This window comes from Mustela nivalis (genome assembly GCF_964662115.1).
Source record: "Mustela nivalis genome assembly, chromosome: 1".
Lineage (NCBI taxonomy): Eukaryota > Metazoa > Chordata > Mammalia > Carnivora > Mustelidae > Mustela > Mustela nivalis.
In genome coordinates, this window is record NC_139020.1 from 114,501,394 (window position 1) to 114,528,648 (window position 27,255).

Below are 27,255 nucleotides of genomic sequence, written 5' to 3' on the forward strand. Positions count from 1 at the left end.
TCCTAATTCCTCTCTCCCATTCTTTGTGCCATTGTTGACATTCATTTCACTTATACATATACACATATGTATACATAGGCATATATAGTTGAATACAGTGTTCCTGCTGTTACTTTCCAAGAAGTTAAGATGTAATTCATATCTTTGTAATTCTATCAGTATAGTGGGGTTTTTTTCCCTGTGACTTCTTTTTTTTTTTTTTAAGATTTTATTTATTTGACAGAGATCACAAGTAGGCAGAGAGAGAGGAGGAAGCAGGCTCCCTGCTGAGCAGAGAGCCCCATGCGGGGCTCTATCCCAGGGGGCAGAGGCTTTAACCCACTGAGCCATCCAGCACCCCCTCCCTGTGACTTTTTAGATTCCTCTCTTTCCCCACTACCTGTTTCCTCTTCTTTGAAAAGGATATTTCTATGTGTAATTTTCTTGGCATTTGACCTACTTGGTGTTTTCTGACCTTCCTAGATCTGTGGTTTGAGGTCTGATGCCAGTTTAGGGGAATTCTTAAAGTCATTATTATTGTTTCAAAGATTTCTTCCATTCTTTCCTAACACATTTGATAATCACATTCATAAATGTCACACCTTTTGTAGCTGTCTCACTGTTCTCAGATATTTTGTTTCAGGTTTCTTTTGTTTTGTTTCATTCTTTTTTTCTCTCTCTCTTTGCTTTTCAGTGTTAGTGGTTGCTATTGAGATATCCTGAAGTTCAGAGATTCTTTTCTCAGCCCATCAAAAGCATTCTTCATTTCTGTTAACAGTGTTTTCGATGTCTAGTATTTCATTCTGTTTCTCTTAGAATTCCCATCTCTCTGCTTATTGCTCATCTGTTTTTGCATCATGTCTGTCCACTAGAGCCATTAGCATATTAATCATTGTTGTTTTATTTTTTTAAGGTTTATTTCTTTATTTTAGAAAGAGACAGAGAATAGGGTGAAAGGACAGAGGGAGAGTGAGAGAGTCTTAAGCAGACTCCACACTGAGCACCAGCCTGACGTGGTGCTCGATTTCACGATGCTGCGATCATGACCTGAGCTAGAACCAAGAATTGGACACTTAACTGTCTGCACCCAGGCACCTGTAATCATTGTTGTTCTAAATTCCTGGTCTGATATTCCAAAATTTCTGCTGTATCTTGAGTCTGTTCTGATACTTGCTCTGCCTCTTCCAGCTGTGTTTTTGCCTTTTATTATGTCTTGTAATTTTTTCCTGATAGTCAGGCATGATGTGTTAGGTAAAAGGAACTGCTGTAAATAGGCCATTAGTAATACGATGATAAGGTGTTGGAGAGGGAAAGTGTTCCTAGCCCTGTGATCAGGTCTCAAGTCTTTTAATGAGTTTGCACCTCTGGAATGTAAGCTACACAGTGCCTCTCAGTACCTCACTTCCTCCCTTAGGTGGGACAGGATGACTAGAATGGACTGGAGTTGATTATTTCCCTAACCCCAGGTCACTGGTCTCTGATAAAACCCTAGCAGGTTAGGCTTTGATCATTTCTCCTGAAGGCAAAACTGTTATGAAAAACAGAATGCTCTTGTATATTTGAAAATGGGTTGTTTTCCCTTCCTCCTGTCAGTAGCAGGAGGAGATTTTTCTCCACTATTCTCTGTGAGAGCCTGGTAGAGATCCAGGAGGTAAAACTCACAAATGTGTGGGCTCCCCCAATAACAGGGTCCCCCAGAAGTGTTTTTACTGGCCCATGCTGAACCTCCAGCAATTTGCCAATTACAATTCAGGTTTCTCTATCCTAACACTAACTAGTTCCCACAGAGTTTTCTGCTGTGATAAGTTATAATTCTCTGTATTTTCCTACCATTTTCTCCAGTTTGGGGGCAGGAGTTTGCCCTGTCATCCCCCTTATCCTAAAGGTCTAAGAAGACTTGAATTTTTAGGTTTTTTAGCTTTTTAAGGTGTTGTTAGAACAGAGTGATGACTTCGAAGCTTCTTACATGCCAAACTAGAAGCCAGAAGTCCCTTAATTATTATAAAATTTTGTCGAGCATAATCTTTGTGAACCTATTTTTAAACTTTCGGTTTTCATTATTTACAATTAGATTTTAAGTAATAAAAAGTTTTTTAAACTTAATCTGCACAATGACGTCTCAGAAAAATTGTTATTGTACTTTAGATTTTGTTTACAGTCTTTTCTAGGACAGCCTTTTAAATGACACTTCTTAGATTTCACTGTGCAAATCAGTTAATGTAAAACTCCTTTTTAGTTCTGTTTTTTTAAGAGAAGACAAACATGATACGTTTACTTACTGATCTGAATATCTATACTAGTTTTTACTAGTATAGTAAACTTGAACTTGAGCTTGTCTGATTTTTTAGAAAGTTGAGCTTATCTAATTTTTACCTGGTCTTTTTCAACTCACATAAAAAAATGGATATGAATTATACATTAACTAACCTTAAAATTGTTAATTCACAAATGCAGTTCTGAATGGCTCATTTCACTTAAACTGCTTTTTACTTTATTTTGAAGCTGCTTCTCAACCTGTTGATAACCATGTAAGCCCATCTTCCTACTTGGGCCATACACCAGCATCACCAGCCAGATACTCACCTGTTTCGAAAGCAATGCTTGGAGATGATGAAATTACAAGGTAAGGAACTGAGCATTTGTCCTTCGTAAATAAGGCCAATTGTTAGAAGAAGTTGTAATCAGCCAAGTAAGATAGCCACAATTTTCAGGACTAAAAGATTTTACTGACAGATAATGAACTTAAACCTAAATTTTTTTCATTGGAGGGTTCTTTGAGGAGGCTGAAATATAAAATTATTTTATATTCCAGGGGCACCTGGATGGCTCAGTGGATTAAAGCCTCTGCCTTCGGCTCAGGTCATGATCTCAGGGTCCTGGGATCGAGCCCCACATCAGGCTCTCTGCTCCGCGGGGAGCCTGCTTCCCTTCCTCTCTCTCTGCCTATTTGTGATCTCTGTCAAATAAATAAATAAATAATTTATATTCCAAATAAATCACTGCCCTTTTTAAGAACATACTACTTTTTTTCAGAAATGGTTAATTGTGCTTAGAAATTATCATAGATAAAACTAAGTTAAGAATATGCTATGTATATTTAAAACTAACTTTTCATATATCCCTGTTTAATATATATCATAAAATTTTTTATAGCAGTAATTTGATTCATGTTTAGAATTCAATAACTGATATTTTCTTTCCTTGATATGCATCCTTGATATCCTCACTCCTAATATTTACCTTGATCTGACTTTACTGTTTGTTTTTTTTTTAAAGATTTTATTTATTTATTTGTCATAGAAAGAGAAGCGAGAGCAAGCACAGGCAGACAGAGTGGCAGGCAGAGGCAGAGGGAGAAGCAGGCTCCCTGCCAAGCAAGGAGCCCGATGTGAGACTCGATCCCAGGACGCTGGGATCATGACCTGAGCCGAAGGCAGCCGCTTAACCAACTGATCCACGCAGGCGTCCCTGACTTTACTGTTTTAAATAAAGTTTGTAAATCCGTCTTTTTATTCCCAAAGAACTCTTAAGTATGTGGGAAAAAATAAGTGAAAAGTGTTTTAGCTCTTTTACAGATTATTTACTATAGTAATAAGGATGTTATGTTTATACAGATTGCTTTATAATTTGTACAAGTATTTCATATTATAACATTTAACATTAAATGTCTGCCAATTAATGTCTGTTTTATGTTTTCATTAATGTATTATTGTTGGCGTTATTATTTTTGAGCTTTCAAAATTGTAATTGTTCTTGTCAGACTCTTGACTCTAGGCAAGGATTTTTTAAGGGCAGATAGGAAAGAATATTCATCTATGTCCTTTTTTTTAAGAGTTAGCTACATTGAAAACTTAATATATAGGGGCACCCAGGTGGCTCAGTCATTAAGTGTCTGCCTTTAGCTCAGGTCATGATTCCAGTGTCCTGAGACTGAACCCCGTATTGAGCTCCCTGCTCAGCAGAAAGCCTGCTTCTCCCTCTCCAGCTCCCCCATGCTCATGTTCCTTCTCCCACTCTATCATAAAAAAAATCTTAAAAAAAAAAATCGTAAATATGTGCTCAGCAGTTGTGTTGGGAGTGAAAATTAGCAGAAAAACCGGTTTTTGTGGTTATCTCTTTGTGATATGAATTTTCAAGACTGTTAAGTCTTTAGGCTGTTCTCCTATGCTGTTCTGGCATGGCTTTGTTGCTTTCTAATAGTGCCAATTATAGAAATAAAGAGGAAAATTAGTTAATGGCTTATCCAGTCTTTAATTTCTACATATTTTTCAAACTAAAAAATATGTTATATTGGTATATCTCTTCTTTATAAAAAAGTCCATTTTATTGGACTTTTTTAGTATTATACAAGTTTACTTGTTTTGTTTTCTTTTATGTGAGAATCAGGTGGTTCATTACTGCATGTGCCTTCCTGAAACATGTGTTTTAGCACTCCCTTTTAGTAATTACACAACTTTGTCAAGATATGAAGTACAAAAAATCTTTACCCTCACCTTAGAAGTTCTCCACAATTTGACCCTAAGCAATCTTTCAGAGGTTATCTCACATTACCAATTTTTAAAAAGGCAAAGAGGACACCTGGGTAGCTTAGTTGGTTAAGTGTCTGTCTCCAGCTCAGGTCATGATCTCAGGGTTGTCCTGCGATCTAGCCCCGCTTCAGGCTCTCTGCTCAGCAGAGGAGTCTGCTTCTCCCTCTCCCTCTGCGCCTACTCTCACTCTCTCTCTCTCTCTCTCAAATAAATAAGTAAAATCTTTTTAAAAAATAAATAATATAAAATTAAAAAGGAAAAGAAATCCCAACATACAGAAAATTGATGATTCTAAAGTTCATTTTATTAACAGCTTTATTGAGAGATGATCCAAATATCATACACTTATCGCATTTAAAATATAAACCCAGTGATTTTTAGTATATTACATTATTAATTTTTTAAGGACTCCTTTTTTAAAATTTTATTTATTTATTTGACAGAGTACAAACAGAGGCAGCAGTAGAGAGAGGGAGAAGTAGACTCCCACTGAGCAGAGAGCCTGATGGGGCTTGATCCCAGTACCCCGGGATCATGACCTGAGCCAAAGGCAGATGCTTAACTGCCTGAGCCACCGCAGTACCCCACATTATTAGTTTTTTTAGATGTGCAATTCATGGGCATTAATTGCATTCACAATGTTAGGCAATCATCACCATCTATTCCAGAACCTTTTTGTCACCTCAAACAAACTATAGCCATTAAGCAGTAATTCCAAATTTCCTCTCCTCCCAGTTCCTGGTAACCTCTAATCTAGTGTACTTTGTGTCCTATACATTTGCTTATTCTGGATTGTTCATACAAGTATCATCTTAAAATTCTTTTCTGTCTGACTCTTATTTAGCATGATGTTTTCAGGATTCATCCATGTTGTAGCATGTACCAAAACTTCATTCCTGGGGTGCTTGGGTGGCTCAGTCAGTTAAGTGTCTGCATTTGCACAGGTCATGATCCCTGTTTCCTGGGATGGAGCCTCGCATCAGGCACTCTGCTTAGCAGGGAGCCTGCTTCTCCCTTTCCCTCTGCCTGCCAATCCCCCTGCTTGTGTGCTCTCGTGCTCTCTCTCTTTCTGTGAAATAAGTAAATATATATTTTTTTAAAACCTTCATTCTTTATGGCTGAATAATATTCCATTACGTGTATATACCACATTTTATTTATCCATTCATCTGTTGTTGGACCCTTGGGTTGTTTCTACTTTTTGGGTATTGAGAATAATAACCTGATAAACATTGGCTTGCACTTTCTTGCATCCTTGTTTTCACTTCCTTTGGATATATACTAAAGTGTGGAATTACTGAGTCACATAGTCAGTATGTTTACATTTATGAGGAACCATTTGTTTTTTATTGCAACCACACCATTTTACACTCCCACCATCAATATTTGAGGGTACAGTTTCTCCACATCCTCACCAATACTTGTTTTTTTCTGTTCTATTTTGTTTCATAGCCATTGTAGTAGCTGGAATATATCTCATGATTTTCATGCATTTCTCTAAAGACTAAAGATGTTGAACATCTTTTCATGTGTCTGTGTTATTTGAAAAATCAGAATTTTCCTCTGAAATACTGTTGGATTTTAGCAGAGTATTTTAAATTATTATTTAGATAAAATTTATATTTATATAAAGCTAATATGTATGTGTAGCTTTTTACTTCATATATATATATACTTTTTTAAGTTTACATACAGTATAATACTAGTTTCAGGTGTAGAATTTAGTGATTCAGCACTTACTTACAACACCCAGTGCTCATCACAAGTGCTGTCCTTAATACTCACCACTCATTTAATCCATCCCCCCCTCCCACTTCCTCCATATATGTTCTAAAGTAATAGAAACCCTATACTATAAGTCCATCATCTAACAGTGAAATAAAACATTGATATAGTGAAATCTATTTTGTCCCCTGATCCTGCACTGCCTCATCAAGTGAACTGTTTTCCTGAATTTGGATTTATTATTCCCTTTTTTTCTTTTATATATGTGTGCATGTGTTTAATATTTTCTAAACAATTTATTATTTGGTTTTACTATTTTTGACAAAATATAATTTTGTTTACGCTGTAAGTGAACCTGGCAAAGCGGAATAATGATGAAAACCTATGTATGACTGGAAAATGCCAGTTTAAGTATTTAGCAAATGCTTTAAATTAATCCCACATTATATGGAAGGATCCCTAAAATTCATATTTTAAAAATATTTACCTCTGGTGGCTCCTGGATGGCTTATTCAGTTAAGTGTCTGCCTTCGGCTCAGGTCATGATCCAGTAGTCCTGGGTCTGAGCCCAAGCATTGGCCTCCATGCTCAGCAGGAAGCCTGCTTTTCCCTCTCCCTCTGCTGCCGCTCGCACTACTTCTGCACATGCTCTCTTGCTCTCTCTCGGTCAAATAAATAAAATCTTAAAAAAAAAAATTTACTTCTGTTAAGCCTTTTGTTACTGATAGCTTTTTGAAATGTTTTAGAAAAATCTAATTAAATTTTTAAAATATTTACCAAATATGATACATTCTAATTTCAAATGATATTCTGTATCTCATCTGCTGCTGGAATTTTCATGGTTTTACCAGAGGTATACATGGTATTCACACAACCATTTATAACTGGCAGCAAATATGAAACACTAGTAGTGGTAAGATGTATTCTGATTTCAGAGATTTTAAATAGGGGGTGGGGAAAAGTCTTATCTTAGAATGGGTGAACAGCAGAGAGAGTTGGAAGGGTATGACTTAAGAAGTAAAACTACTTAATTATTTTATACAAAAAGTTTAGAGATGGGCAGTTCATCATTTGTGTAGCAACCCTTAGGTCCATGGTGTCTCTGGGATTCTTCTGGTCTATAACCTTCATGGTTATAATATATATTTAAATCAGTAATAGGATTTTATTGTTCATTTTTTGTGGGGGGGTTATTTTGGGTGGGTAAGGGAACAGAATGTGCTTTGTTTTTGTTAGGGTCTATCTTTCATTGGGAAATAACAATAAATTTTACCTTTATTTCTCAGAGGTCAAAATAGGGTCATAGCCTCAACTTAACAAAGAGGAATGAGATTGCTATGACTGGCTTAGGTTAGTTATGATTCATCCTTTGGAGACTGGAAAAAGGGCCTACCTACCTTTTCTAAGATAAAGGTTTATCTGCCTTTTACAATATCTAAGAAGTAAGGGCAGTGACTGATTCCTAAGTAATAAGATGTGTACAACCTCAGCTTTTCTTAAGTGTGTGTATTTCTTGAGTAGGTTCTTTATGTCATTATTTTTTTTTTTAATTACCACAACTTTCTTCTCCTTTTTGTTTTAGTTTCATGTTTGTTTTTTAACAAAAATCATTGATTTTTAACATGTGATTTTAGCTTTTATTTAAAATAAGAATTTTTCAAAAAAAAATAATAAAATAAGAATTTTTCCTTTAATTTCTAAGCCTACTTTGTAGACTTATCATCTCTACCCCTTTCCTGAAAACCTTAACTTTCACCTAGCTTTATTTATAATTTGATAATATAAGAGTTATCAGTAGAGAATTCTCACTGATAAAATATGAAGTTCCATATAAAATTTCTAAGGTGTTCAATATTTTTCTAATTTTTTTAGGGAACCTAGAAAAGTTGTTCTTCATCGTGGCTCAACAGGCCTTGGTTTCAACATTGTAGGAGGTGAAGATGGAGAAGGAATATTTATTTCCTTTATTTTGGCTGGAGGACCTGCTGATCTTAGTGGAGAGCTGAGAAAAGGAGATCGTATTATATCGGTAGGATATTTTAATCAAAATAACATTTTTATAATTATAACTATGACCTACTATTAGAAGTGGTTTTTTTTTACATCCTAAAGTTATGGGAGATATTTTGGTTATTTTCCTACCATTTTGTAACTTAATTGTAGAATTGCAGTGTTGTCTGAGAACATATTCTATAGGATCGATTTTCTTCTGATATTTGACTTACCTATAAGGGGGTCACTCTTTATAAATGTGCTTGAAGAAAGTTATGTATTCTCTATTTGTTGACTGCAAGGTTTTCTGTATGTTTACTAACCTTGTTATTTATGTAGTACAGATCTTCTTTATACTGTAATCTATTGTCTGATCTATTATTAAAAGATTTTTTTAGGCTTTCTGAAGTGATGATGGATTTAGCAGTTTGTCTTTGCAGCAGTTTTTAATTTTTATATCTTTGAAACTATGTTATTAGATGCATCTAAGTTTAGAATCATTATTCCTTCCTGGTGAGTTGAATTTTTTTATCATTATGTGATAATCCTCTTTATAATAATGGTTTTTACCCTAGAAGCTGTGTTGCCTGATATTAATATGGCTCTTTTGTCCTTGATATTTGCTCATCAAATTATCTTTATTTCACCCTCACTTGTAAATATAATTTAGTCTAAAGAGCTAGGTTGACAGCTATTGTCTGTCAGTACTTTGAAGATACTGTTTTATGTTCTCTGGGTTCTTTTGTTGCTATTTACAAAAAAAGATCTGCACTTTGTCCTGTTTGCAAGTGATTTGGTTTGGTTTTCTTTTTTTTTCACTGACTACTTTTAACTGACTACTTTTAAAGTCTCTTACTCTTTGGTGTACTACAATTTAACTAAAATGTGTTTATGGCTAGCATTTTATTTATTCTGTTTGGGATTCATTGTGCTTCCTAGATCAGAGGAGTTCTGTCCTTAATCAGTCCTGGAATCTTAGCCAGTATTTTTTCAAATTTTGCATTTCCCACATTGTGTGGATTCTGTCCTTCTTCGGTTCCTATGAGAGGATATTATCTTTTTGTTTTGTATATCTTTTAACCCCCATTTCATATTTATCAACTCTCTCCTTGTACTTAACTTCAGTCATCTGCTTTCTAGTTCATGAATTTTCTTCATCTGCTCTTTAAGCCAAAACCAGTTTTTTAAATTTCAGAATACTCTTTGCTTTCTAGAAATTATTTCTGGGTTTTGTTTTGTTTTGTTTTGTTTTGTTTTGTTTTGTTTTCAGTCTATCTTGGTGGTTTTTGTGGATTCTTCATTATTTACAGTTCCTAATATTCTTTTGGATTTTTCTTTTAAACATATTTTATATTAAGTGCTATAAATAAGAGTTCTGTTTTTTGAAGCTTACAGGTAATTAATACATGTGACCTATGATAAATTGTTTTATTCTAAATTTTGCACTGTGAGTTTGTTTTCAGTAGCACTCAGTAGCGTGATGGGAGAAAAAGAAAGAATAGATGGGGATGAGGGAAACCAGCCAAATACCTAACATGTAATGGCATCACTAGACTAGAAAAATTAATAAAAATTCTAGGAAGCCACAGACCAAGTCTTAACACCTGTCAGCTCTTTCCCGTTGGTCTTCATTGAATGCTCAGATGCAGTAAACCAAAGGTTGGGAACCAACAGAAGAGAATTGAGAAAAAATGATTTCTGAATCATACAAGGTACCTGCTCATAAAAATAGGGGACCTTGGGCAGAAGATCTGTGAAAACCAGCCCTAGGAACTCTGTACTTGAGGTGTTAAGACATAAGAGTTGGCGGGAGGGGTGGCGGATAAGAGAGTTTAGAAAAAGCCTTCTGAGACTGTGTGGACAGAATGATATCTCCAAAGACACAGCAAGCCTGGGCCAGATCTTGAGAAAAGAGAGAACTTAACAGCAACTCAGAAGCTGGCAGCAGGTTTATAAAGCAGTTTTAAAAGCCAGCAATTCGGCTATAAAACACTAAGTGGTCCTGGTAATCTCCAGGATCTAGTGCTAGTACCCCATCTTGTGTCCCTCAGGGGAAAAGGTCTTAATCATGCTCTCAAACACATAAACTGAACTTAATTAAAAACTGCAATAAAGTACAGTTGTAGTTCCCCCACTGTTGTGGCCCAACACAAGGGTTGTTCCCTATTCTGGGATTAAATAGTATTTGTTTCATCCTCCATAGTTACTTTATCTGAAATTGTCTACTTTACAATTAAAAATTACAAAACATGCAAAAAAAAAACTAGTTGTCAGGACAGAAAGCAGTCAATAAAATTAAATCAAGAGAAGGCTCAAATGTTGTATTTATCAAATAGGGACTTGAAAATAAGTATGATAAAATCATGATGATGATAATGATGATAAATACTAAAGAGTATAGAGGTAAAAGTAGAAAATACGGATGAAAAGATTGGAGAATTTAGACAACGTTATCAATACTACAAAAAAAGGATCACATGGAATGGCTAGAAAATTTTTTTTAAAAAACTGTCACAAATGAAAATTTTATTTAAAAGATTCAGTAGCACACTGGACTCAACAAAGGAAAGAATCTATGAACTTGAGCATAGGACAAAGTTTCCAAACTGAAATGTAAGGGGCAGTGTGTAGAATTTGGGAAGAAAAAGCAGACCAGAGCATTTAAGATCTATGAAATAGTATCAGTAATGAAGAAGAGACAGTCTGTGAAAATATAATGACAGGTCTCTAAAACTGATGAAAAATACCAACCTACAGGTCTATGAAGCTCAGCAAACGGGACCTAGATACATCATAATTAAAGTATTAGACAGCTACACTAAAGAGCACATGTTAAAATCAGTCTTAGAAACAACACGTCTACATAGGAACAATAGAAATGACAACTGACTTCTCAATATTAATATCAAAATGCAAAGCCAACTGAGGGATATCTTTAAAGTGCTGAAGGAAAAAACTATAAATTTAGAATCCTATATCCAGTGAAATTATTTATGAGAAATGAAGTTGAAATAAAGACATTTTCAAACGGACAATAGCTTAGAGAATATGTCCCTTGCAAACCTGCAAGAAATACTAGAAGAAATTCTTCTGATTAAGGAGAAATTATACTAGGTGAAACCCTAGATCTGCAGAAGGAAATTAAGAACAACAGAATGTATACCTGGATAGGTATTTAAGGTCTTGAATTTTTTTAAAAAATAATTGTACCTATTTTGTAAGACTATTAGCCATTTAAAACAAAAATAATTGCATGTATACTAGGGGTTATGACATATAGAAGTAAAATACAAGGCACTAGAGCACAAATTGACAGGAAAAACGGAATTATACTAGTGTTTCTTACAGCTTGTGAAGTGATAAAAATTTATTTGAAAGTGGACTGCCATATCTTATATTTACATGTCATTATTTCTGGAAGAAGCCCTAAAAATACTACCAAGAGCTATAGTTTTAAAAATTCAATACAGGAAATAAAGTGAAATATTTAAAAAAATCCATGCTTCTTACAAACAAAAGCAGAAAAGGAGGGGAAAAAAGGGTAAGTAAAAAGCAATATGAAGATGTTAGATTGAAATCCAACTCTGTTGGTGTCTACATTGCACTTAACACTCTTAATTAAGATGCAGAAATTATCAGCTTGGTTAAAAAAAATAACCAAGACCCAAATATATACTCTTCTCTAAAAATTCTCTTTAAATAGACGCATATGGGGACGCCTGGGTGGCTCAGTCAGTTAAGTGGCTGCCTTCTGCTCAGGTCATGATCCCAGTGTCCTGGGATCGAGTCCCACATCAGGCTCCTTGCTCGGCAGGGAGCCTGCTTCTCCCTCTGCCTCTGCCTGCCGCTCTGCCTGCCTGTGCGCTCGCTCTCTCTCTCCTCTCTCTCTCTCTGACAAATAAATAAGAATAAAATCCTTTAAATAGACGCATATGTTCTAAGTAATAGAGTAGAAGAAAGTATGAACTATACGAACAACACATGAAAGATGGTGTGACATACTCCTTTGAGGCAAAATAGACTTCAACAAATATTATTATTGATAGATTTTTATAATGATAAAAAATATTATTTCATTGTGAAGACATAACAGTGTTCAGTTTGCATGTGCCTAATAATTCTTTCAAAATACATGAAGCAAAAATTATCAGAACTAAGGAAAGAAATGGAAAAGATGTACAATCAGGTTGGGGATTTAAACATACTTCTTCCATAATTAATGGAATAAGTAGCAAAAGAAAAAATAAATTTGTGTCCTTATCACTCATTATCTACAAAAATTAATTTGAAATGGATGATAGAACTAAATTTCTAGGAGAAAACATACAAGAAAATCTTAGCGAACTTGAATTAGACTAAGATTTCTTAAATAGGACTACGGGGCTAAGTCAGTTCAGTGGTGAAAAGAAAGTCTTTTTTTAACATTTATTTTAGAGAAAGAGAAAGCAGGAGCAACCTAGGTAGGTTAGGGAGGAGAGGGTAGGGAGGAGAAAACAGAATGTCAAGCATACTTCCTGCTGAGCACAGAGGCTGCCTCAGGGCTCAATCTCACAACCCCCAGATCATGACCTGAGCCCAAATCAGGAGTCAGATGCCTAACTGAGCCACCCCGATGCCCCCAAAAGAAAATCTTTTTACGTAAATGATGTTGAAATGACTAAATATCTATATAGAAAAATATGAACTTCAACCCCATCTTAGTCCAGATGTAAAAATTAATTCTACAGGGATTTTAAATCTAAATGTAAAGCCCAAACCATAATCCTCCTAGAAGAAAACATAGGAGGATATGATTGCAACCCTGTGGTAGACAAACAATCTCTTGGACAAGATACATAAAATACTAACCATAAAAAGGGTGCATTAAAAAACCAAATTGGCAAGGAACAGAGTAGGAAAAAATATTCTTACTGCCTATATCTGACAAAAGACTTGTGTCCAGAATACATAACCATCTCCCACAAATTAACAAAAAGATGAGGAATGCAGTTTTTTAAATGAGCAGAAGAATTAAACAGATACTTCACAAAACAAGATATATGAATGGCTTATAAGTACATGAAAAGGTACTTAACATGAGGCATCAGGGCAGTGCAAAAAAAACCACAGTGAATGAAGAGGTTTGTCGGATTTGGGTAGGAGTGATTTAACTTTTCTGTATCTTGATTGTGACAGTGTCTACACAACATGTGCAGTTGTCAAAACTCTTTAACTGTAAACTAAAAAGATTAATTTATTGAAAGTAAATTATGCCTAAATAAAAGGAAATAGAGGTGATCTTTGAACAACACAGGGTTGAACTGCATGCATTCACTTATATGCAGAGTTTTTTATAAATACAGTTTAGTATGCTAAATGTATTTTCCTTTTAAGATTTATTTATTATTAGAGAGTGCACAAGTGAGGCGAGGGGCAGAGGAAGAGGGAGACAATCAGACTTCCCACTGAGCTGGGACCCCGATGCGATGCAGGGGTGAAATCAAGAGTCAGACACTTAACCGACTGAGCCAGGTGCCCCCCCCCATGATTTTCTTAATATTTTCTCTATTGTAAGAATAAGGTATGTAATATACAATTGGTAAGACTTTTAGTCAGCAGTAGACTATTATTAGTTGAGATTTTGGAGAGTCAAAAGTTGTATGTGGATTTTTAACTGTGGAGGGGCAGCATGTATTCCATATCCCACCCAGGTGAATGGCTTTAAAAAAAAAAAAAAAATGACGAACATTGGTGAGGCTGTGGAACACTGGTAGCTCTCATTCATTATTGTTGGGCATATTGTATAGTCACTACAAGAATTTTGGGGGAAGTTGTTGAGAAATTAAACATACAACTAATCTTATTACCCAGACTTTACCCAAGAAATCATGTCTACAGAAAGAGTTAACAGAAAATGTCCCTAACAGCCTTATTAATAATAATTGAGATCTGGAAATGACTCAGGTGTCCATCAATAGCAAAATAGCTAAATAAGTTGGCATACATTTATATTATATAACGCTATTAACCAATAAAAAGTAACAAACTACTGAAACACAACATAGATAACACTAAAGAACATCACCTTGAGTAAAAGAACCACAAAAACACATACAGTAAGATTCCAGTTACATGATAATCGTGAGTAGAAGACAATAATTTCTATTAAGAGAAGTCAGAGTGGTTGTCGGTAATCATACTGATTAAAAGAGATACAGTGAGTTGGATGATGGAAAAGGTATATATCTTGTTAGTAGTTGTGGTTGCATGGTGTATACAGTTGTTGAAAATTCTTTCAACTCAACTTCAAATTTTCACATTGTTTGTAATTTTATACTGTAATTTAAATTTTTTAAATAAATTATAGTATATTAAGGACAAAATGGTGAAAAGGAATGAATTTGTTAAAAATAAATGTTAGATAAATTAGCTAGATGTTTAGAGGAATAAAATTAGCTTAGAGCCTCACTTCACACTTTGTGTCAAAATAAATTTTCAGTTGGCTTAGAGATAGGTGCAAAAAATTCAAAGCAAGAATAGATTTTTTTTTTTTTAAGTTGTCCATGTGGGACAGCTTTATTTGGGTCACTGACATACTGCTAGATAGAGTATGTTAGACTGACCAACACAAACTCGTTCATGCAGAAATTACCCAGTTTCAGCACTGAAAACCCTATATCTGGAAATGCCTTTAGTCTTGATTTTAAAACTGAAAATCCCAGACAGTCCAGTCCACTCGCTCACCAGACTGACCAACACAAACTCGTTCATGCAGAAATTACCCAGTTTCAGCACTGAAAACCCTATATCTGGAAATGCCTTTAGTCTTGATCTTAAAACTGAAAATCCCAGACAGTCCAGTCCACTCACTCACCATAATGTGAGTGTAAGTTGCATATGGCCTTACGTTAGGCTATATGCATCAGTAGCCTTAAAATTTTAATGCTTACTAAGCTTCTTTAGGGAAGTAGCCTAAGAGCAGGAAGAAAATATGAAAAAATATATTCAAAACTAAAATAAAAGACTGTTAGGAACAAATTAAAGTACCTCATTAAACAAAATTTAGCTGTCTCCAGTCTTTATCTTGAATCAGGATCACTTCAAGGCCTTATTAAAAAACAGATTCTTGGAGCACCTAGGTGGCTCAGTGAGTTAAGCTTCTGCCTTCGGCTCAGGTCATGATCTCATGGTCCTGGGATCAAGGCCCGCATTAGGCTCTCTGCTCAGCCGGGAGGCTGCTCCGCCCCCCCCCCTCCAACCTCTCTGCCTACTTGTGATCTCTCTCTCTCTGTCAAATAAATAAATAAAATTGTTAAAACAAGAACAGACAAACAAAAAACAGATTCTTAGACCCTCTTCCCTGAAGTTTTCAATTCAATTTCAGTATGACTTAGGTAGGATCTAAAATTCTATATTTCTAACAAGTTTTCATGAGATACTGATTTTGCTGCTCTGGGGACCAAACTTTGTGAACTACTATTCTAAAGACCATCCCTCTTATTGATGTTCTTAATGATAACCCATATCACTGAGAAAAGTATGAATAAGTTATTTGGGAAAGCATGGAAATAAATCCTAGGTTTTATAAAATATTCTTTCTGATACATTTAATTTTGTTGAAGAAAGAAGCTTTAGAAATCAAGATTCATTACATATATAGAACACTGTAGTTTTCAGTATGGTATAAGTTAAGTATTCCCGTTATGCTAGTTATGAGAAGTATGATATAGAATACAATTTATATTTGCTAAAAATTTAGACTCGTAGACTCTTAGAATCAAAAGTGACCCAAAAGACTTCAATGAAAATTCTCTCCTCTGTAAAGAAAGTGAGAAAAGTGGCCAGAATTGTTAGGATGAAGTTGTTCAGAACTCTAGAATTTAACCAAAGGCTTTCAGCAATTCAGGAAGTATATTCAAACAAACAACCAAAAAAAAAAAAAAAAAATCTTCATGAGCGTGAGCTTAATGTCTTAAGTTCCAGTCTCTGCTCTCCATGATCATATTAGCCTTGAGAAATAGTCCACATTTATAGTGAAATCAGTAACCTCACAGCCACTAGAGAGCAAGATGGGAGTAGAACTTTCAGAACCTCTTTCCCAGAGAACTGTCATAATTTGACCTGTCTGGTCATTCTTTAAAAATCCATTTGCAAGGCTCTCTGTTTTGACCTGAATCAGAGCTGAATCAATGCAAAAGCCTTTTTCCCTGGGTTACTTGTTGAAGCAATTATAGGCACATTATGGCTGCCTGAGACATTGAATAATAGTTGAAGCAAATAATACATTAATCAAAACCTTAAAAGGATAAACTCAGGAATGAGCTCTCCATTAAGGGCTTTGAAAAACTCTGACATATTCCTTGGAATCTAGGGAGACACATGTATGTTCTGGACACTGCATACTCAGGAAAGACCTGAAAAGGTCCTAAACTCACCTCTGACTGACCATGAGGCTCTGTGTGGACAGGAAGTGACAATTTAAGGCAGAGTTACCAATTTTCTAGCTGTGTTTTGAAGACATTACCCAATATGCACACAGAGCCCTTCAGCAAAGAGTCCAGCCATTAAAAGAAAATCTCTTCCCAGTCATTAACTGACCACCAAGCTAACCAGGCAGTGACTTCATTGGCAAACACATCAAAAAATACAAATTTCATTGAAATTTTACCAAAACCAGGAAAGTCCCCAAAAACATCTGTCATTAGCAGCAACAATAACAAGCCCCGGGCAGGAGGACATATCTAATTTCTGGAATTGCTACATTATATTATATCAGGTGTCTAGTTTTCCACAACAAAATCATGAGACATGCAGAAAAACAAGAAGATAAGGCCCTTACCCAGGCAGGGGAACACAATCAATAGAAACTGAACCTAAGGAAGTAGAATATTGGATTTCGTAAACCAAGACATTAAATCAGATATTTAAATATGTTCAAAGAACTAAATAATGGAAGGAAAAATAAAGAAACTATCTCAGCAGGCAGAGAATACCAATAAAGAGGTTTCTATTATAAAAGAAATAGAAATTCTGGAATTGAAAAATACAGTAACTAAAAAGAAGTTCTCTAGACAAACTCAACAACAGCTGTGAGCTAGCTGAAGAAATAAACCAACAAACTTGAAGATACATCTCTTGAGATTATCTAGATGAAGAATGGGGGGAAAAAAGAATAAAGAAAAATTAAGAGCCTTAAAGACTTGTGGGATATCATCAAGTGTATACCATATACATAATGTGTTTAATAAATACATAATGTACATAATACAGAAGAGCTAGGAAGATTGAGTAAATAATGACTGAAAACTTGCAAAATGTGATGAAATCATTCTACACTTCTGAGAAGCTTAGTGATGAACTCCAAGTAGAATAAACTTGCGATCCATACCATGCATATATCATAATCAGACTGTCAAAAGACAAATATTGAATCTTGATAGTAGAGAGAAATGATTCATTACATACAGGAGATCTTCAATAAGATTAACAGCTGATATCTTGTCAAAAAACATGGAAGCCAGAAGGCAGTAGGATGACATACTCAAAGTTCTGGAAGAAAAGAAGTTATTTTCCGAGGATTCTATATCCAGGAGCAAAACTGTCCTTCAGAAACAACAAATCAAGACATTTCCAAGTAAACAGAAGCTGAGGAAGTTCATCTGTAGTAGATCTGTCCTGCACGAAATACTAAAGGGAATCCTTCAGACTAAAATAAAAGAACTTAAGTCCATATGAAGTAACTTCATATGAAGTAACTTATGTCCATATGAAGAAATAAAGAGTGTTGTTAAAGGTAACTACATTGATAAATGTAATACAGTATAAGTATATTTTTTGTTTGTAACTCCTTTTTTCCTGTCTGATTGAAAAGACAACTGAATAAAGCAATAATTTAAGCAATAATTTAAATGTGTGCTAATGGACACACATTTTATAAAGATGTAATTTATGTGACAATAGTATCACAAGGTGGGTAGAGGGCACAGAGTTACATAGGAGCAGTTTTATACAGCAATGAAATTAAGAAAGTAGAACTTGTGTTAATTATAACCAGAGGAACCACTAAGATAAATAACTGAAAATATAGATAATAAACAAGGTTGTTAAAATGGTACAGTAGAAATTATCTGTTTAACAAAAGAAGGTAGAAGTATAATAAAACTGAAAATATAGATAATAAACAAGGGCGTTAAAATGGTGCAGTAGAAATTATCTGTTTAACAAAAGAAGGTAGAAGTGTAGTAATGAAGGAACAGAAAAGATATCAGACATGAAGAAAACAAATAGCAAAATAGATGACATATATCTTACTTTTTAATAACTACATTAAATGTAAATGAATTAAACGTTCCAATTAAAAGACGGATATTGACAAGGTAGATTTTAAAATGCAGGATGGTGGGTAGGGGAGGCACCTGGGTGGCTCAGTCAGTTGAGCGTCTGACTCTGGTTTTGGCTCAGGTTACAATCTAAGGGTCATGAGATCTAACCCTGTGTCAGGCTCTGTACTTATTGAGGAGTCTGCTTGAGATTCTCTTCCTCTGCTCTACCCCTTCCCCCCTGCATGTGCATGCATATGCTCTCCCTCACTGTCAAATCTTTAATAAAAAACAGTATCCAACTATATGCTGTGTATGACAGATACATTTTAGATTTAAAGACAGTGGTTTACTTTTCAATAAAGATTAAAAGGTTAAAAAAGATATACTATGCAGGCAGTAATCAGGAAACACCTGGAGTGACTATATTAATATCATACAAAGAAAACTAAGATAAAAATTGTTACTAAAGACAAAGTACATTTTATAATGCATATGTCCTATAAATTATATATGATATATATTGTATATATTGTATCACTGTTGACGAATTTCTAGAAATACAAACTGTTGAAACTGACTCAAAAAGAAATTGAAGGGCACCTGGGTGGCTCAGTGGGTTAAAGTCTCTGCCTTCAGCTCAGGTCATGATCCCACAGTCCTGGGATCCAGCCCCACATCGGGCTGTCTGCTCAGCAGGGTGCCTGCTTCCCCTCCTCTCTCTCTCTGCCTGCCTCTCTGCCTACTTGTGATCTCTGTCTGTCAAATCAATAAATAAAATCTTAAAAAAAAAAAAATTGAAAATCTGTATAGGCCTCTAACAATTAAGAAGACTGAATTGATAAAACATTTCACAAAGGCACAAGAGCCCAGGACTAGATGGTTTCACTGGTACAGTCTACCAAACATTTAAAGAATTAACACCAGTCATTCACAAACTTCCCAAAAAAGGAAAAGGCATAAAGAGCACTTCCCAATTCATCCTAAGAGGACAATACTGTTTTTATCAAACCAGAGAAAGACATAATAGAAGGAGAAAACAACAAACCAATATTTCTTACATCCTTATAGATGTAAAAATCCCCCCCAAAATTGCAAACTGGAAACAGAAGGATAAAAAAAATCATATAGCGGCATAAAAAAGGGACTATACACCGTAACCAAGTGGACTTTATCCAAGAAATGAATGGTTGGTTCAGCATTAGAAAACTAATCCAAGTAAGCACTATATTAATAGAGTATAGACATAAATGACACAGTCATCTCAATAGACACAGAAAAAGCACTTCTCGAAACCAGCACCATTACATCTTTCCCTCTAAGATCATAAATAAGACAAGGGTGTCTACTCTTGTCAGTTGTATTCATCATCGTACTGGAGTTTCTAAACAGGGCAGTTAAGCAAGAAAAAGAAATAAAAGGCTTCCAGATTTAAAACAATGAAGGAAAACTCTATTTTGTAGATTCATGATCTCTTAATACAGACAATCTTAGAAAATCCAGCAACAACAACAAAAAAGCTATTAGAGTTAATAAATTGACTTTGCAGGATAGAAAATCACTATAGAAGAAATAGCTGTATTTCTGTATACTAACCCTGAACTACCAGAAAGTGAAATTAAGAATTTCTTTCCTGATTTGTTATTCAGAGAGTTAGAAATTAGTTTTACTTTATGCTCAAACTAGAACTATTTTTGCGTTGTGTTGAGTTTTTTTTATAGCCTTCAGCTAGAAATAATCTCCAATAAAAGCACATTACATTGCGTTACATTTCTTTAAAGTTTTTTTTGTTTTTTTTTTTTAAGATTTTTTATTTATTTATTTGACAGAGAGACATCACAAATAGGCAGAGAGGCAGGCAGAGAGAGAGAGAGGAGGAAGCAGGCTCCCCACTGAGCAGAGCGCCCGACGCGTGACTTGATCCCAGGACCCTGAGATCATGACCCGAGCCGAAGGCAGCGGCTCAACCCACTGAGCCACCCAGGAGCCCAAGATTAAAGTTTTTTTTAATCTTGATTTTTCGTTCAAGAACTACTAGATATTTACTTAAAGAATACAAAAATACTAATTCAAAGGGATACATATACCCCAATATTTATAACAGCATTGTCTACAGTAGCCAGATATGGAAACAATCCAAATGCCCATTGATTGATGAATGGATAAAGATGTGGTGTATTGTGTGTGTGTGTGTGTGTGTGTGTGTGTGTTTACATGCACACAAATGGAATATTACTCAGCCATAAAAAAGAATGAACTCTTGCCATTTCAACAACATAGAGCTAGAGAGTATTATGCTAAGCATAGTAAATCAGTCAGAGAAAAACAAATACTATATGAATTCACTAATACGTGGAATTTAAGAAACAAAACATGATCAGAGGGAAAAGAGAGAGAGGCAAACCATAAAACACTCTTAACTATTGAGAACAAACTGATGGTTTCAAGAGGGAGGTGGGTGGGGCATGGGTTAAATAGGTAATGAAGATTAAGAAGGGCACTTGTGATGAGTACTGGGTATTGTATAGAAGTATTGAACCATTAAATTGTACTCCTGAAACTAACATTACACTGTATGTTAACTAACAGGAATATAAGTAAAACCTTCTTTTGTTTTGTTTTGGGTTTTTTTTTGTTTTTTTTTTTTTTTGACAATGCTTAATTGTTATAGATGACATCAATGGAGCAGTTGGTGAAATTGAGTAAATTCTGTACATTAGTTAGGTGCACTGCACCAGTTTTAATTTGTTTTTTGTTTTTTGTTTTTTTGGTGTTCCAAGATTCATTGTTTATGCACCACACCCAGTGCTCCATGCAATACATGCCCTTCTTAATACCTACCACCAGGCTCGCCTAACCCTCCTCTCCCCTTCCCTCCAAAACCCTCAGTTTGTTTCTCAAAGTCCACGGTCTCTCATGGTTCATCTCCCCCTCCAATTTACCCCAATTCACTTTTGCTTTCCTTCCCCTAATGTTATTTCCTTCCCCTCCTTGTTATTCCTTATGCTCCACAAGTAAGTGAAACCATATGCTAATTGACTGTCTCTGCTTGACTTATTTCACTCAGCATAATCTCCTCCAATCCCATCCATGTTGAAACAAAAGTTGGATTTTTATCCTTTCTGATGGAGGCATAATACTTCATTGTATATATGGATCATATCTTCTTTATCCATTCGTCTGTTGAAGGGCATCTTGGCTTTTAAAGTATGTTTGTTTTAACTTAGCTGCATAATGACATCCTTTATAAATAATATCAAGTATCAGGTCTTTACATGGCTAAAATGTTCTTTTATATAAATTTTTAAATCCCAAGAATTTCTAGGCTCATAGTCATTTTTTCCAAAATTGGTATATGATCTTTCACAGATTTGAGACAAAACACACTTTCGTATAAAAATTGCTTGACAGTTGTTCTTTCCAAAAATATTTGTTCAAGGTTTCAAGCATTACTGTAGTCTATTCACTGCTGATTTTTAGGGGGGGAAAAAAACAACTTAAGTATTTAAAGCTATTACTATTCAAATATAATGCTCCCATGAATGTCCATTTAAGTTTTGCTAATAGTGGAAAAGGTACAGTGTCTTAAGATAGTGTGTTTGCAGTATATACTAAGTATTGGCAGCCTTTAAGAAATAAGAATTGGGGCGCCTGGATGGCTCAGTGGGTTAAAGCCTCTGCCTTTGGCTCAGGTCATAATACCAGGGTCTTGGGATGGAGCCCTGCATCGGACTCTCTGCTCAGTAGGGAGCCTGCTTCCCTTCCTTTCTCTCTGCCGCCTCTCTGCCTACTTGTGATCTCTGTCAAGTAAATAAATAAAATCTATAAAGATAAATAAATAAATATTTTATTTATTTATTTAACAGAGATCACAGGTAGGCAGAGAGGCAGGCGGGGTTGGGGGGGAAGCAGGCTCCCCGCTGAGCAGAGAGCCCAATGCGGACTCCATCCCAGGACCCTGAGATCATGACCTGAGCCGAAGGCAGAGGCTTTAAGCCACGGAGCCACCCAAGTACCCCATAAATAAAATCTTTTTTAAAAAAAGAAAGAAAGAAAGAAGTTGCTTACTTTCAAGTGAAATTGATCACATCAGTAGTTATTTCACCCAAGGAAGGGCCCTGTTTTCAAAACACCTCTTGTTCATTTGGTAACATTTACTCTGTCTAAATGTCAGTCTTTGAAATCTGAGCTATTTTAGTACTTTTAAATACTTGCCTTCCTATTACTCCAAAAGAATGAAAGCTAAGTCAAAATAAGTCAGTTAGAGAAAGACAATTATCATATGATCTCTCTGATATGAGGAATTTGAGAGACCGGGAACGTGGAAGGTAAGGAGGGAAAAAATGAAACAAGATGGGATGGGGAGGGAGACAAACCATAAGAGACTCTTAATCTCCCAAAACAAACTGAGGGTTGTTGGGGGTGGGCGTGGGTGGGATAGGGTGGCTGAGTTATGGACATTGGGGAGGGTATGTGCTATGCTGAGTGCTGTGAAATGTGTAAGCCTGATGATTCATAGACCTATACCCCTGGGGCAAATAATACATTATATGTTAATAAAAAAAATGGAGAAGATGGCGCCGAAAGCTAAGAAGGAAGCCCCCGCCCCTCCCAAAGCCGAAGCCAAAGCAAAGGCTTTGAAAGCCAAGAAAGCGGTGCTGAAAGGCGTCCACAGTCACACAAAAAAGAAGATCCGCACATCCCCTACGTTCCGACCACCCAAAACTCTGCATATCCGAAGGCAGCCCAAATACCCTCGAAAGAGCGCCTCAGAAGAAACAAGCTTGATCACTATGCCATCATCAAGTTCCCCGACTACTGAGTCAGCCATGAAGAAAATAGAAGACAACAACACACTTGTGTTCATTGTGAATGTCAGGGCCAACAAGCACCAGATCAAACAGGCTGTGAAGAAGCTTTATGACATTGATGTAGCCAAGGTCAACACCTTAATCAGGCCTGATGGAGAGAAGGCATACGTTCGGCTGGCCCCTGACTGTGATGCTTTGGATGTTGCCAACAAAATTGGGATCATCTAAACTGAGTCCTGCTGGCTAAATCTAAATACAGTTTTTTCATGATTTAAAAAAAAAAAAAAAAGGAAGCTTAGTTTGGGGAAAAGAATTGGAACTAAAATGAGTAATAGTAGTGAAAGTGTGGCAGAAGTTGAAAGGATGCTACATACAAAATTAATGTCCCTCCCATTGCTTGAGTTGCTAGTGATATAAGCTGTACAAAATTATATTTGTTGTTATTTCAGGTTACCAAATTAAGATATGTTTCCCAAGAGATTGGTAGGCAACCTCCTGGAAAACCTGGAAGAAAATGTTTTGGTTTTGCTCACTTGATATTAAGCAAAATATTCTTAGTGAATAAAATTGCTTTCATTAATAGTAATGAAAAGTAAATAAAAGTAATATTTTATTTTACTGTGAGCTATACTTTAGTAAATTGGAACAAGAAGATATTTCAGTGATAAAATTATTGCATGTAATTTTTTTTCTGTGCCTACTCAAAAAGGCTATCATGGCTTCTAATCAGTGTGAATAATTTCTTTCAAATTTAAGATTCAATTTGATTTACAGGTAAACAGTGTTGACCTCAGAACTGCCAGCCATGAGCAAGCAGCAGCTGCTTTGAAAAATGCTGGCCAGGCTGTCACGATTGTTGCACAATATCGGCCTGAAGGTAATTTCTTGCTGTTTGTGTTTATTATTTATTTCAGTTTTTAGAATTCTTCCTCTTAGTTATGTTTAACTTTCCAAGCTTAATGTTTTTGTTTTGATCTCTTTTATTAATCTAGTATTTGTTTAGTCTGAACCTACTTCACAATCCAGGTCAAAATGTGTTCAGTAGGATGTAGGAATTTGTTTGAGTATTTCACTGTTACTTGGATTAATTTTTAAGTGTTTATTTTTTAAAATCTATCCTCGGGGGCGCCTGGGTGGCTCAGTGGGTTAAAATCTATCCTCTAACCAAACACATACATTGTGTTTGGTTAGTGATCCCAAAGGATTGTATAAAAACAATATACAATGATAGTAGCATTGCCAAAGAAAGGTAGGTCATCTCAGTTTTTTCTAACTTTTGAATTAAATTTGTATGTTAATATCAAGATTTAAGATATATTTATAATAGTCTTTATTGCTGTTTAAAATAAAGAGAAAAAAGTAACAAGTTTGGTATGTAATGTGTTTCTAAATAGTGAAGTATCATGGACATGACCTGACTGAGTTCCTAGGGGAAGAAGGTGGTAATGGAAAATTTAAGGTCATGCCGTATTTAGGCATATGTAAAGCTCTAGTGGTGTACATCAACATAACCACTTCTCCAATAAAACCTCAGTGGAATTTAAAAAGCTTAAACACTCAGAAGAATACATAATATACTGGCTAGTGTTCATAAACAACAAGGTGAAAAAGTAAAGAATGATGTGCTAATAAATGAGTCAGTGAAACAATTTCTAATTTAGTAACTGTTAAATTTATTATTTTTTTCTTAGATTCAAAGTTATTTTTGCAACAAAACCTAATAAATTTTTTTAGCTAATCAAAGTAGCATGTAGGGCTTTCCTTGCTATTTCATAATATGTACAGTTGGGTTGTTGTTGTTTTTTTTTTTTTTAAGACTTTATTTATTTGAGAGAGAAAGCATGAGAGGGGAGAAGGTCAGAGGGAGAAGCAGACTCCCTGCCGACCAGGGAGCCTGATGTGGGACTTAATCTTGGGACTCTAGATCATGACTTGAGCCGAAAACAGTTGCTTAACCAACTGAGTTACCCAGGTGCCCCCCAATAATATGAACAGTTGTAAACCTCAGCACTTCAGGTCCATTAACTGAACAGAGGTAAATCTGTTCCAAATAAATTTACATTAACCAAACAAATAGAAACTAATATATGAAATCAGAATGCCAATTTGTTAATTCAGTGAGAAACAAAATCTCCAGTGGGGCACATACACTATTATCTTCTAGGCAACACATTCTCGCCCCATAGGTATGCTATATGGAAGCCAAGTTATCAATATTTACTGAGATACTGGCTTCTTAGTATTATAGAAGGGTTCTCATTTATATACATGCATAAGAAATATAGACTATTTAGGTATGATTAAAGATAAGGCATCTGACCTCTCCCAGAAAACATGCAAAAGCAACAAGGAAACTAAAACATACATGCACTTCTACCAACAGAACTCCACCTCACATTAAGCAAAACTAAGATGACAGATTGAAGACCTGGACAACAAAACATATAGGCAAAGGCTTACTTATGCAGCTTTGAGGTCTGGTAGAAGCCACACAGAGAGAGGGAAGAGTTAAAAACATGGAATGTTGAGAATTCTCAGTGGTGGCAGAACTTAGAATATGACAGAAAATAATTCTTTCTAAAGGTGAGGAGCTTCTTTTTTGAGGTATAAAAACAGGAATTGTAGTGAACATGCTTAAAGAAGCCCTCCTTGATGTGGTTTGGTTTAAAGAAGTAGAGAGGTTGTATTTGGGTGAAGGAATCTGTCTTGATAGCATCACATACAGTGACAGTCCTTTGGTTTCAAAGGCCATGAAGATAGTATGCTTCCATTCCTCCTCCACCCCTTAACTTTCTGATTCAGCCAAATAGCTTGTCCTGCAAAATCCAACTCATTTGGTAATAAGTAGTTAAAAAGTAACTGTTCTGGCAATCATACAAAGATAAGAAGAAGAAGTGGAAACAAACAACAGAGCTTAGCAACAGATAAAAGTCACATACCCACACACACATAAACATTGGCATAGATGAGATGAAAATTTGATCTTCATATTTTTGGCAACTAATACATTCAATTCTTTGAAAGAAGATCACTAAATAGAAGTGTAAGAACTGTACAGAAAAAAATGGCTTCACAACCAGGAGATTGATTTTGAGATAGCAGAACCCAGGAAAGAAAAAGCAATTTCTCAAATTGAACACAAAGACAAAAGAGATACTGCAGAAAAATCAAAGAGGACATAGAGGATAGAAGAGGAAACATAAAATGAAACAAATGAGAATTTTAAAACAGAAAATACTAGCAATGAAGGACAGGCAAGTATGTATATGCAATATATACAATTAGACTTTCTAAAAAAAATTTTTTTAAGAAGAGAATAAATGTTTGAAATTATGCATTGAAGCAGACTTTACTGAATTAAAAAGAAGTGAATCTTTCTCTTAAAAAAAGAGCACATGATAGGAAATTGACTCAAATCATCAGAATTCAGACATACTCTAGTTAATGTTTGCCAAGAAACCCAGGTAAAAATACTGGTTATATTTAATAAGGAGTTTAAAATGGTGATAGGAAGAACTACTCTAATGCTTGGTAAGCATAGACCAGAACAGGGTTAGTTAACTTAGCCATTTTTTATATTTAGCAGCTTTTTAACTAAGCCTCATTTACCTCTATAAGCACTAGATATTCTTGCCACTGATGGTTGGAAAGGGTAGGCTACTGTTTTCCTATGATAGTTATTGAATGGGCCCAAGAATCTTCCTTTCAGATTGTCTCTTTCTGTGCCTGTAACTGTTTTTGTTTTCTTTTGTTCTTTTTTGAGGTTTCTGTACTTCATAAGAACCTTTGTGATCGATACTTTTTCTTTAGCTGTATTCAAAATTTAAACTGTTCTCTTGAGGGAGCCATTTTTGCATTCTACTTTGATTATTCAGGTAGCTACTGTTTAATAATTTCTGTTTCCAGGTTAGACCCTTATGT

The 27,255-nt window shown here is 35.3% G+C and overlaps 1 protein-coding gene and 1 pseudogene across 23 annotated transcripts in view; both read left to right on the forward strand.

Annotated features, from left to right (window-relative positions):
• Window positions 1-27,255, forward strand: part of DLG1 (discs large MAGUK scaffold protein 1) — a 261,449-nt gene that overhangs the window by 175,881 nt on the left and 58,313 nt on the right. For all 22 annotated transcript variants that reach the window (XM_082699240.1, XM_082699246.1, XM_082699255.1 and 19 more), the window contains 3 exons: window positions 2,482-2,602; window positions 8,106-8,262; window positions 24,109-24,211. In XM_082699240.1, the coding sequence (XP_082555366.1) occupies window positions 2,482-2,602; window positions 8,106-8,262; window positions 24,109-24,211 (381 nt within the window). The remainder of the gene's footprint in view (window positions 1-2,481; window positions 2,603-8,105; window positions 8,263-24,108; window positions 24,212-27,255) is intronic.
• LOC309868515 (large ribosomal subunit protein uL23 pseudogene) lies at window positions 22,984-23,821 on the forward strand (annotated as a pseudogene). The gene has a single exon. The product of its transcript is annotated as a large ribosomal subunit protein uL23 pseudogene (transcript).